This window comes from Ambystoma mexicanum, chromosome 7p (genome assembly GCF_040938575.1).
Source record: "Ambystoma mexicanum isolate Mex_15411 chromosome 7p, UKY_AmexF1_1, whole genome shotgun sequence".
NCBI lineage: Eukaryota > Metazoa > Chordata > Amphibia > Caudata > Ambystomatidae > Ambystoma > Ambystoma mexicanum.
The window spans coordinates 775,337,459-775,349,648 of NC_090939.1; the positions used below are offsets into that span (position 1 = coordinate 775,337,459).

The 12,190-nt window shown below is 46.9% G+C and overlaps 1 protein-coding gene across 3 annotated transcripts in view; it reads left to right on the forward strand.

Moving 5' to 3' along the window:
• The window catches only part of UXS1 (UDP-glucuronate decarboxylase 1), a 474,798-nt gene that overhangs the window by 373,371 nt on the left and 89,237 nt on the right, over window positions 1–12,190 (forward strand). For all 3 annotated transcript variants that reach the window (XM_069636899.1, XM_069636898.1, XM_069636900.1), the window contains exon 13: window positions 11,144–11,201. In XM_069636899.1, the coding sequence (XP_069493000.1) occupies window positions 11,144–11,201 (58 nt within the window). The remainder of the gene's footprint in view (window positions 1–11,143; window positions 11,202–12,190) is intronic.

Here is a 12,190-nt window from a genome sequence, read left to right on the forward strand (position 1 = left end):
GAGGAAGTCGTCCACCCTGGCCAAGTTAAATGACAAATCAAAGACACAAAGGCCGGAGGAAGCGAAGAAGGCCTCACAGCAGGCTTACCAGGCACAGCCGAAGATGCTACGGTGGATGGTACCGACCCTACGAGGGTGGTCCTTACAGCGCAGAAAGTATCCCTACCTCCCAGCAACGGTTGCCTCCAACACCGGCACCTGTTGTATCGCAGGCCCCTGACCAGCCTCCACAGAAGAGGAAGCGTCACACCGCGCCGCCGCATCGGCCTCCTCCACCACATCGGGAACCAACTCCACCAGTGCACCTGGATACACACACTGATACTGGTACGCACACAGCAACTGACGAAGATGAGGACTTTGTCCCAGCAGACGATGAATCACCGCACCTGGATACCCCTCATAGAGGCTCCCCAGACGAGGTGGGATCATTCCACTCGATCTCCAGGGCCTCCCAGCAGTTCCAGCTGGTGCCTGAGGAAATGAAAAAGGAGGGTTTACCTATATTAGTGACGTGAGTCCAAGAGGAAGACTATCATTCCTGTACCCTTTTTAGGACATTTGGTAGGAAGGCCTGGCCCTCGTGAAAAACCCATGCACAGCTCCAAAGTAAGCATGACAAATTGGAGAATAAATACAGGGTGCCGGACTCCGCACCCAAGTGCTTGAGGTTACAACTGTCGCCGAAATTCGGTAGTGTCGGCTGCTGCAAGAAAAAGTTCAGCCAACCCCGCCTCAGCATCATCAGTACCATTCTCCCCCACCACCCAGGCAACGAGGGGAAGAAGATGGACGCCACGGGAAAGAGAGTAGTCTACAGCGCAGCTCCAAGATCAAATCAGCTAATGCTCTGGCTATCTTGTCTGATACGATGGGGAGCTTTGGTACAAGCTGGGCCCTATGCTGGAATTCCTTCCAGCCAAGAAAACCGAGGCTCTCGCCCTCTTCCAGGAAAGGGAGTTGGTGTCGGACCATGCCATTACAGTGGCAGAGGACATCAACGACGCAAGCATCCGACAGATGGGGAAACCGTGTTTGCCTTTGTCGGCAGGGATGGCTGAAGGCCACTAACTTTCACCAGGAAAACTTTCGCCATAAAAACAGACAGATGGCATGTTCCCGTTCAAAGGATACTCCACGCCGTACATGCTGACTTCCCGATCCTCCACTCTGGAAGCCTGCAGGGGTCGCTCCCAGGCCTATGCCGGCGCCTAAGCAAGCCTGAACTGGCCAAGATGTCGGGCCCTCACTTGTGTACCCCGGTGGGAGGCCGGCTGACTAGTTTTGTCAGCGAGTGGAAGAAGATGAGCACTGACAGATGGGTGCTGGACGCTCTCGCCCAGGGACACACCTTGGAGTTCCAGCACAGGTGCCCTCCTATTCCACTGAACTACGAGCTATGTTACGGAAAGGGGCGATAGTGCTCGTTCCCCACCGGCTCTGCAGTCTAGTCCTGAAGATTTGGGTGGGTGGGGGCGGGGGAGAGGTTAGAGACCCATCCTGGACCCACGCCCTCTGAACAAGTACTTAAGTCCCAAAAATGTAGATGGTTCTGTTGCAACAAGTGCTCGCCAACTGGAGGAAGGTGACTTCTTGATGTTCTTTTATCTAGAGGATGCGTACTTCCATGCCCCCATCCACAGCAAACATCAGAAGTTCCTACGGTTCATGGTACAAGGCCAACACTACCATTTCAAAGCCCTACTATTCGGCTTGAAGTCGGCCCCAAGGGTGTTCACAAAATGCGTCAGCAGGCCCTACACGTATATCCGTACCTGGATGATTGGCTGATAAGCGCCCGCTCCCGGAAACTGGCCGACGAGCACACAGTGCTGGGGTTCTCCGTAAACTATCGTAAATCCTGCTTAACACCATCGCAGAACACGCTGTTCCTCAGTGCCAGACTTGACATAGTGGCTTGCCTGGCATCCTCCTCTAAGGAGAGGCTAGCGGCCATTCACGGGAAGGTGCAGCGACTGTCGGCGAGGACGGTCATGGTTCGGGCCATCATGTCGTCCTGCATCTACCTTGTCCATCTTTGCAGGTTGCAGATGCGACCCCTACAGGAATTCTTGGATGCACATTGGGTACAAGTGTCTGGGAATTTTGTGGACAAGATCCCCCTCAACGAGGAGTCCCCGCAGGCGATGGTGGGGTAGGGTGGGGTATGCTACCACATCACCATGGGGATGGGATTTCAAACCCCACCATAACAGGAGACTGTCACCATGGACGCCTCTCTGGAAGGTTGGGAAGCTTACACCGGACGTCTACACGCCAGAGGTCTGTGGCTTCTGGAGGAAAAGGATCTGCACATCAACACCCTGGAGCTACGAACGAGTAGTGTTCTGGGTCCTTAAGTCTTTCCTATTGTCTGAGAGGCAAAGTGGTGAGGATCTTCACAGACAAGACTAACACCATGTTCTACATCGGGAAGTAAGGGGGCATGCAATCCCCAGCGCTCTTGTGGGACTTGTGGCATTGGGCCATCGGAAAGGGGATGTTCCTGGTCCTGTTCCACCTGGCAGGCATCAAGAACACTATCGCTGACTGCCTCAGTAGGGAACTGTGCCCCTGCCACGAGTGGGAACTTGGTCAGGATCAGGTGGTCTGTTTGTTGAACAAAGAGGGCAGACCTCTGATCAATCGGTTTGCCACGGCGGCAAACTTAAAGTGGCAGAAGATTGCCAGCAGATTCCACCAACCGAGGAGAATGGGGGTTGCCGTCTCGTTCCTGTTGGAAGGTCTTTTTCTGTATGCTTTTCCTCCGCTTCCGCACCTGGTACTTGTAATCAACACACTCGGTCAGTGTTTGTTCAAGATGATACTCCTCGCCCTGGCATAGCCGAGGCAGATTTGGTATCCGGACCTAGTCAGCCTGTCAGTGTTGCCTCCAGTGAAGTTGTTGGTACTGCCGGATCTGCTCACCAAATAGGCGCAATCCTTCGTCGTGACAGAGGATCTCTGAAGCTGAAGGCAATGCTCCAGCATCCTTAGAGTTTGGAGGTTATGAGCTGCCAGCGGACTGAAGGGAGGTCCTCGCAAAAGCCAGGGCGTTGTCGACACTAAAGTGCTACTGCCATAAGTGGAAGCGTTTCTCTGTGGTGCCGGTCGCAGATGTTTACCCCTCCTGGGGGTCACAGCCCCACAGATTCTTCCATACTTGCTTTCCTTGACAAAAGCTGGTCTGGCTCAAACATCCATCAAGGTACACCTGGCAGCCATCTCACGCTACACTAGTTCCCCGGGAAGATCCTTGGTGTGGTCCCACAGACTAGTCAAGGAGTTTCTCATGGGGCTTTTTCTCCAGTGAAGGGCCTGTCCCGGCATGGGAACGCAACGTAGTCCTGACAAGACTCATGTGGGCGCCCTTAGAACCTATTCATCAGGCCCCACTCAAGTTTCTCTCGTGGAAGACTGCATTCTTTGTGGCCATAACCTCAGCCAGACCAGTGGGTGAAATACAGACCCTGTCCTGCAAGGAGCCGTAGCTGACTTTCCACAAACCGAGGGTGGTGCTGCTTGGGCACCCCACTTTCATGCTGAAAGTCCTGTCGGAATTCCACCTCAACAAGCCTTTGGTGTTGCCTGTTTTCTTCGCAAAACCTTCATTGCTGGCGGAGAGGACCTTGCATTTGCTGGACGTTGCTTTTGCCTTGAAGTTCTATATGTCACGAACCAGGGGTTTTCGGAATACTTCTCAATTGTTTGAACTTTGGACCTGTGAATCATGGGAAGGCCTTGTCCAAGGCTTCCATCTCAAGATGGCTCACTGGCTTTATTATGCACCGTCATCAGTTGGCTAACCAGCTGCCGAGACGTCTGAGAGCCCACTCCACCAGAGTGATCGCTGCGACAACTGTGTTCCTTTCTGGTGTGCCACTGCTCGACATCTGCAGGGCTGCAATGTGGAGGTCCACGCATACCTTCACAAAGTTCTACTGCATCAACAGGATTTCCAGGGAGGGCTCCAGAGTTGGCCAGGCAGTGCTACGCAACCTGTTTGCTTGAGGCAAGTCTGTTCCATGGGTAAGTGTTAATTGCTTCTGTTGAGCCTTGCCACCTCCTGTGGTTGTGTAATGTGTACTGCTATTTATTTGTTATTCATGAGCATATGAATCCATGCCAGACCCCATGCTGGAGAAGGTTTAAGTTAGTTACCTGTAACTATTGTTCTGCAGCATGGGTCTGGCATGGATTCACATGCGAACCCTCCCTACGGCCCATCTGCAGCTCTTCTTGGTCATACTACCACTTCACGTCTTATCAAATCTGAAGATGGCTCCCAGAGGCGGGACTTTGGGAGAGGATTGTCATTGGAGGAGGGCAGTATGACCCAGAGAACAGTGATTGGTTTAAAGGAGAAATACAGTTTTAAATGAAACGTTTTTTCTTTTACAGTGGATTCGCAGCCTGACCATGGTGAATATTCATGAGCATGTGAATCCATGCCAGACCCATGCTGGAGAACAATAGTTACAGGCAAGTAACATAAACCATGTGCAGCCCATCAGCAACGGCATGAATGCCTTCAATGCAGATAGCCTCATGATGGTTTTGGTTCGGTAATGTCTTACTATATAAGATTACCATTCAATTCACCATTCAGTTTCCCATGCTCCTCTTCCATTCACCAGATAATATTTTAGTCCAAGAGGTTGCAGAGCTGCTCCATGGTATTATGTTGAAATAGCCAATGAAAAATACCCCATAGTAAACCTGAAGAGGGGAAAAAATACTTTTGAAGTACTGTAATTGGTGATAATGGAATTAAAAGTAAAGCAAATGTTGGAAATATTCCTTTTCAATGTGTTATGAATTTCCTTTCTGTGCAAAGATTTTAGTTTTGAAAAATGTTAAATATTTGGCCACAATGTGGAAATGTTAAAATGTGCAGAGCGCTTTACTGATGGGGAACCCCCTCGTACTCCCAAATTGCCTACCATTATGTCCACATCTACACCTGGGCATACCCACTGTTTTGTAACTTTTTTGAAGTTCCACTATTCACACCTCTTTTTAAAATGCTCCCTTTTTTGTCTCATGTTAAGAAAACGAATTCCTTTATCCAGTTGCCTACCTGAATTATGATTGTTCCTTAATGTTTTAAATGTCAAATGTAAATACTATGAATTAGATCTTCGGATAATTTTAGCTCATTAAAGTGGCATTTTTAAATCTATGGCAATCTGCATTTGTAGTACCTTAATTTTAAAGTAAACTTTATATTCATATTTATCATGTGCTCTTCTACCTGTGTACCTTCTCTGCAAAAGTGCCAGTAAGTTGGTTTCAACTCTGAAGCTGATGAATTGTCAAAAATCCTCTTTGCAAAGGAGGTGCATTCTGGCATATTGTTAGCATTTTTCTGCTGAAGGAATTCCTGTGAAAGGAAAAGTTGAAGAGCAGTTCATTCGTAGAGTAAACTTAACAGTTTACTTCACTGCTTTTCAGCTGAGTGTTGGCCCCTTTGGTCTCCATGTAAGTTATAGCAGTTTTGGCCGCCCAGCCTAGGACAAAAACTATCCACACCTTTGCATCACTGAACAACTGATTAATCAAATCATCATCAGACCTGGTGTCTTTACTTCCCAGGGATATCTTCTTGCTTTTCCACGCTGAGGTTCCCCTCCTTTCTTTTGAAAATTTGTGTTTCATCTTGCTCAGACGAATAATTGTCCAGAGGCCTTTTTCTGGCCTGCAGTCTTCCATTAATTTGAGAACTCTGGCATCCATAAACCACTGTCAGCAGCACACTCCACCAAATGGGAGGATGACAGGTGCACGTCTTGCTCAAACTACAACCATAAATACGCCCAGCAAAGAGGCATCCATCACTGGACAAAGAGGGAGCCCACTGCTGCGAGCCCTGGCAGCCCTGTGCCAAGAAACCGGAGGAATCGCTGGCGAATAGAAAAGGGGCAGTGGGCAACCACATATTTTAAAACTTTGCTCATTGAAAGTTGAGCCCCAGCAGAAACGCTGGGGAAGATTGGCTGAATATAACAGGTGACCTGAGGGACAAATGCGAAGGGGGAGGAGTCTGCAGTACGCAGAGGGACAGGGGCATAATAAAAGCGCTGCACTCAGAACGCTGATCGGGTGAGGTCTGAAGGAGAGAAGGTGAACTGAGACCAGCCAGTGGAGAGGGGAAGGTGGAGCAGCATGCTGAGGAGGTTGAGAGAAGGTAGGATGAAAATACAGTTAAGGTATTGTGTGAGAGAGAGGTACCAAGATAAAGATTGTATTGATTGTGGAGTCTGTGCCAGGAGAGAATGGTATGTGGATATAGGAGAGTGTAACAGAAGGGTTGAGTTTAGATAGCGGGCAGTAAGACTGGGCAAGTGTGAGTGAGGAATAAGAGGGTGGTAGGAGAAGGGGAAGTAGGCATAGTAAGGATGGTTAGGAGGGTAGGAGAGGAATGAGTGTGGAGGTCTGAAGGAGAGGGGGTGCAGGAGTAGAGGGGAGGAGAAGACGATGTGCAGGGAGAGAGGTGGGATAGACCTAAGAGCGGTGTAGGTCATAGTAAGATCAAGGGGAGGAGGAGAAACAGCGAATAGAAGGGAGAGGAGAAAGATGAGGGAAAGGAGTGAAAGGGAGAGTGTGTGAGATGGTAAAACACAACTCTTATATCATTAAAAGCAAACTAGGGAAACTGTCAGAAGAGAACGCTTGGGCAGTCCCAGAGGGAGTAAGGTAGCGAAGGCTACATCCTTTAGGCCCTAACTGGAAGACAAGGTTAGCACTAGCGATTAGGGGGTTACCTTTCTATACTTTTTTTTTCATTAAATCTTTGTGGGGTTACCTAGGCTACGGTGGAGGGAACCCACGGGGAAGGACAAGGGTTTGAGACCTGGGGGGGTCCCCTTAATCTGCCCTTCCTTTGATCGTTCAACAGGCAAGAATTGTTAGATTGATCATGCATTGCCTAAAAGGTACAATTGGGTCTTTGAGTTATTGAAGTTATCTGTGACATACACCTTTGAAGGGAAATGCTGTTACCAGACAAGTCGTCGCTCATATTGTTGTGCACATTAATACTTGATATGTGCTGGAAAACAGTGATTTCTGAAGGCATCCAGGCTCTTTCAACTACCACTTGAGCTGCCACTTGTGGCTTGCGGCTGAATGTTCGCTTGTTGGAGATCTCTCAAACTGCCACTTGGTCATCTCTACTTGTTTACCAAGAATCACTGCCTGGGCTCTTTGGCAGGAATATGGGAGCAATCAATCAGATCATTACAAAACGTAAGTAATGTGGCATTCTCTTCCATGTTGTCCTAGGCATCTTGATTCAATTGTGGACTCTCTGCTTCTGTGGCATTTGGAACATGCATTTCTAATGTAGGTGGCTGCGCACTTGCCATAGTGATACGTCAGCGCCAATGCGTTCTGCAGAGGTGGATTAATGCTGGTATGAGAAGAGACTGCAGTGTCCCACCCTGTGTATGAGTGTGTGTTTAGACAGCTGCAACTGCTGCATGTGACCTACTGGAGCGAGCTAGTTGATTGTGAATAGCGCATCACCCTGTCTATTTCACTATAAAGATATTTGGACCAATGTGTGTGCTTGACAACATGGCAGAAGCAGCACACCCTGGTGGGGCTTAGAACTGCTTTTCTGTGTATTAGAGAAAGAGGGACGTTCTGTTTTCAGGTTCACGTGATAAACGTAGTTTACAGGAACTACAATTCCCTTCTCCCCAGGGTTTTAATTTCCCACTGGCAGCGCGTCCGTGCCGGCGCGTTCTGCCGAGGCCGGTTAATGCCTGGTTGTGTCCGGGACACATCAGGTGCCCTGATGGTCTGCCGGCCACTGATTTCTGTACGCTCTGTCTCGGGTAATGTGGTAAATTGTCTTCAGTAAGGAACCCGGGGCTTGGGCCCTCCTGAACTGGGTGAAGTATGAATAAACCGCTGTTGTGCCTACTAATTAACACCAGATCACTGATCTGCCATGCCGTTTAAATTGCTGACTATCTAGTAGAGAAGAACATTGACATCTGTACAATAACTGAGACCTGGCTATATGAAGCAGCAGATCCAGCTCTAGCATTGGCTATCCCTGCCGGGGGCTGCCCTGATAGTGTTCCACCCTCCAGACCCATGTGGTACAGTTAAATAACCAAGCGGGCTGTGATACTTTGTATGCTAAAGTCCTGCTGGACCCCAACACAACCTTTGACATCATCCTTGTCTGCCGACCGCCCATGCACATGCGATATTATCCAATCCAGCTGGGGGACATAATAGCTCCACGCCTCAAGCCCAGCACCAAAGCCATCCTTTTAGGAGATGTTAACCTGGGCCTGCAGGATGATAACGACACAATGGCCTCAATTACCATGATCACCTTGTCTAATTTAGGCTTCCAACAGAATGTTCTGATGGGAGCACATGTAAGAGGTAGGATCCTGACTGGGTGTCGAGTCATAATATAGACATTAAGGTGGGGGAGGTGATACCATGCCTATGGTTAGACCACACGTTCATACACTTTCAGGTAAAAGCTGGCTCTCAGAGCAGGAAGATTGAAGCTAAAAAAGTGCTCTCTACATCTAGAAACACTTGCCGCCTTACACTGGAGGCGCTGGCACCTCTCCTCGAAAGCCTGTTGAGAGTTGCCTAAACTGGACACGGCACAAAAAATTGCAGATTCAATTTGGCAGTCAACAAACTTGCCCCAGAAAAGACATGCTGTAGAATGAAGAGAGACGCAAAAAGCTGGTACTCCAGCGAAATTCAAACACTCAAAATAGCAAAACACAATGCCTTTGCAGTGTGGAAAGCCTCATCTTCTGAAACCAATAAGGATGCATACGCAAAGGCAGCTAAGGAGCACAAAGCAGCGATCATTAAAGCAAAGAAAGAGGAATATAATCAAAGGATAGTACAGGCTAAATCAGATAGTGTTTAAAATTCTTAAGGAATTTGAGACTCTGTGCCCACAGATTTCTACTACAGTTAAAGACAAATGAATGGTGCACGTCCATTCAGGACGCCTTAAATGATGGTAAAAAAAAATTCAGGCTGATATTAGCACTAAAGAATCTACCGGCAAGCAAATCTCAGGCACATTTTCCCCCACAAAGTAAAAAAAAAAATCTGCTCCTCACTTTCGCCCTGATTTCGGAGAGTGATTTGTCTACTGTGCTGAATCGTCTCAAACCTACACCATGTAAAGGAGATATACCCTCTAAAGTGGCCAAGGTGTGTGCTACTCAATTGACTCATATGCTTACAAAATTGGTTAATTCCTCTTAAGGAATGCTCAGTACCATCTTGACTAAAGGAAACCTGTATTTGCCCATTACTGAAAAAGCCATCTCTTGATCCAGATGTCTCAACAAACTGTAGACCCATTTCATACTGTATTTTCTTGCTCAAAATTTTAAATCGGGTGTCTAATATTCAGGTGCAGGATTACGTAGAAAAACTACAGATCCTAGGGCAGAGGCAGTCTGGCTTTTGCAGGGCTCATAGTACAGAGCTTGCTCTAACGGATCTCAAGGCCAACATGCTGGACATTGTGAATAAAGAATCCACCGCCCTCCTCATGTTGATTGACCTCTCTGCGGCATTCGACCTGGTTGATCATGCCCTGCTGGTCACCAGACTTCTGCAATTGGCCAGCTTCTCCGCAACAGCGGCCAAACTGGTAGAATCCCTTTTCTCTGAACGAACTGCAAGGGTCTTTGCAGATGACTGCAGGGCAGACGACTTTCAGGTGCACTGCAGAGTGCTGCAGGGATCTTGCCTGTCCCCAATCCTATTTAGTCTATTCACACTCCCGCTGTTTGAACTCCTGGACTCTAATGGGGTACTCTATACCAACTATGCAGATGATACTGTGTCTCAACCCATTGTCAGGGGACTACAGCAGGGACACCGAGTCCATCAATAGGGTCTAGTCTATGCTCCGATTCAGTCCTGGATGTTAGAAAACAATCTTGCGCTTAATGATGCAAAGAAAGAAGTAATGATAGGGACAGCTGCCCGCATGCGGCGGAAACTACCACCAGACTACAGGGAGGTGTTAATTGCAGGATGTACCATAACCCCCCCCCTCTCGAAAGTGACATTAGCGATGGTGATTGATCAGGAGCTGAACATGAAGGCTCATTTGAGCTTTCTGGTTTCACCCACCTCCTATTACCTCAAACTGCTTGCTCATCTGAGACCCTTTCTTTCACAGGGTAATTGTGCATCCATTACTAGGGCAACTATTGGTGCCAAATTGGACTACGGGGCCAGTCTGCTGCAGAGCACAGGGAAAGGAGAAATCATGCCCCTCCAGGTGATTCACAACAATGCAGTCAGAACAGCAACAGGTCTGAAGAAGGAACATGTCACAGATGCCAGGACAGCACTTCACTGGCTACCTATAGCCAGTAAAGTGACATTCCGCCTATTGTGTATTACACACAAGTCTATATGGTCTAAGCCCAGCGTACCTATCAAATCGACTTACCTGGTTGCTGGCTTGAAGGACATTAAGATCTAATAATGCAGGGTTACTCAGTGCACCGTGGTCCAAACTAGTAGTGGTCAACCAGGGGTCATTCGCCTATGCCGCCCCTAAGAGTTGGAATTCGCTGCTTTTCGATCTAAGGCTATGCCAATCTTTCTCTACATTTAAAAAAGACTTGAAAACCAGGCTGTTTGGATGAATCCCAGTTTAGTGTGAGTTCTGCTCTCTGGCCCTGGTCGGGTGAAGGCCCCTCTCATTTTATAGGCACAGTTTCACGTGTTATGATTGTATGTTGTACGTCTTGTTAGCTCTATTATGCCCTCGGGTCTGTGATATGTGTTTTATAAGCATAAATAAATGATGTTCTTGTATTGCCACAAGACAAAGTTAATTTGGTCTGCCTCTGAATTTGTGATGTAACTGCGATGATGGGACTAAGTTAATAACTTTATCCTATAATTCAGTGTTTGCATTACAGTAGGAATCACTCTGTCACTGTAGAATATCAAATGTGTAACTGGAAAAAAAGCTTCTTAAATGATCTGCATTCATCATGCATGAGGTGCAAGAATCAGTCTGGTTTATTTTAGCATATTCATTTGTGACCATTGTATAAAATTGGCATTTTTATATTTTTAGTGACTATATAACAAATCTATTTCTCTTCCTAAGGGGAACCCCGAAGAACACACCATCCTAGAATTTGCCAAATTAATTAAAATCCTTGTTGGTAAGTTTCCTTTTTTTAAATTGTTCTAACCAATGTCAGGGATAGGTTTGAAAGTTAAATGTAACCAGATTCATATTTTCTTTCTTTGACATTAATCATGGGCCAACAGTTAATTTCCTAATTTTCCCATTAGTGAAGTTGAAAGTCTTGAAGTACAAGTCCACATGGAGCGTTTATCTCACTTATTGACCTTTCCAAAGAACCTGCCTTATGCCCCCGCCAGAGGTTTTGAAAAAATAATGTTGATACATATATATTTCCGATTACATGTTAGAATTCTAGTTATACTGTCATTTTTATGCAATTTGCTATAACTAGATAATGGTGGATTCTGTCATCCTTTCAGTAACCTTAGTAATCTATTATAGCAGTGTTTTCAAATTGGTCTAAAATATTAAGTCTACCTGTCGAGTACTCTCAATTAACACGCGTTGCTTTCATGACCCATTAGAATATAGTGAGGGGAGTATGATCGTTTTCTGAAGTTTGTATCCTGGGTTTGTCTGCTGTAGATCTTGCTACTTATAAAATTGTAGATCTGGGGTCGGGTGTACCAATGGCAATATTGTCTGTTCTAGTAAAGCTTAGATATGCGAAACACTCAAAAGTAATCAAATTGGTATTGGGTGTTTTGACTGATTTTGAAAAGGAGCAGGTTAAGATGTTAGTGCCTCCTGATAATTGTACATTTCTCTAAGGTTCCGTTAACACTGCCCACACTGTCCCAGACTAACTTTTTGCGTAAGGAGCCATTGGCTGTTAAGGCAACATTTTAGGAGGCCAATCAATCTCTTAGCAGCCATATTTGTAGTTTGTTTTCTGCTGCTCAGGGAGTAATAGTTGGGGATGGAGAGATGGGTTCCAGCAAATTCAAGGGCTGCAATTATTCTTGAAACACCATGTCCGCTTAGCAGAGGTTCAAAGAGGAACGCCAACCAAAAATGGCTCCATCAGATCCTCAGTGAAAGCTACGGACATACTTATCTGAA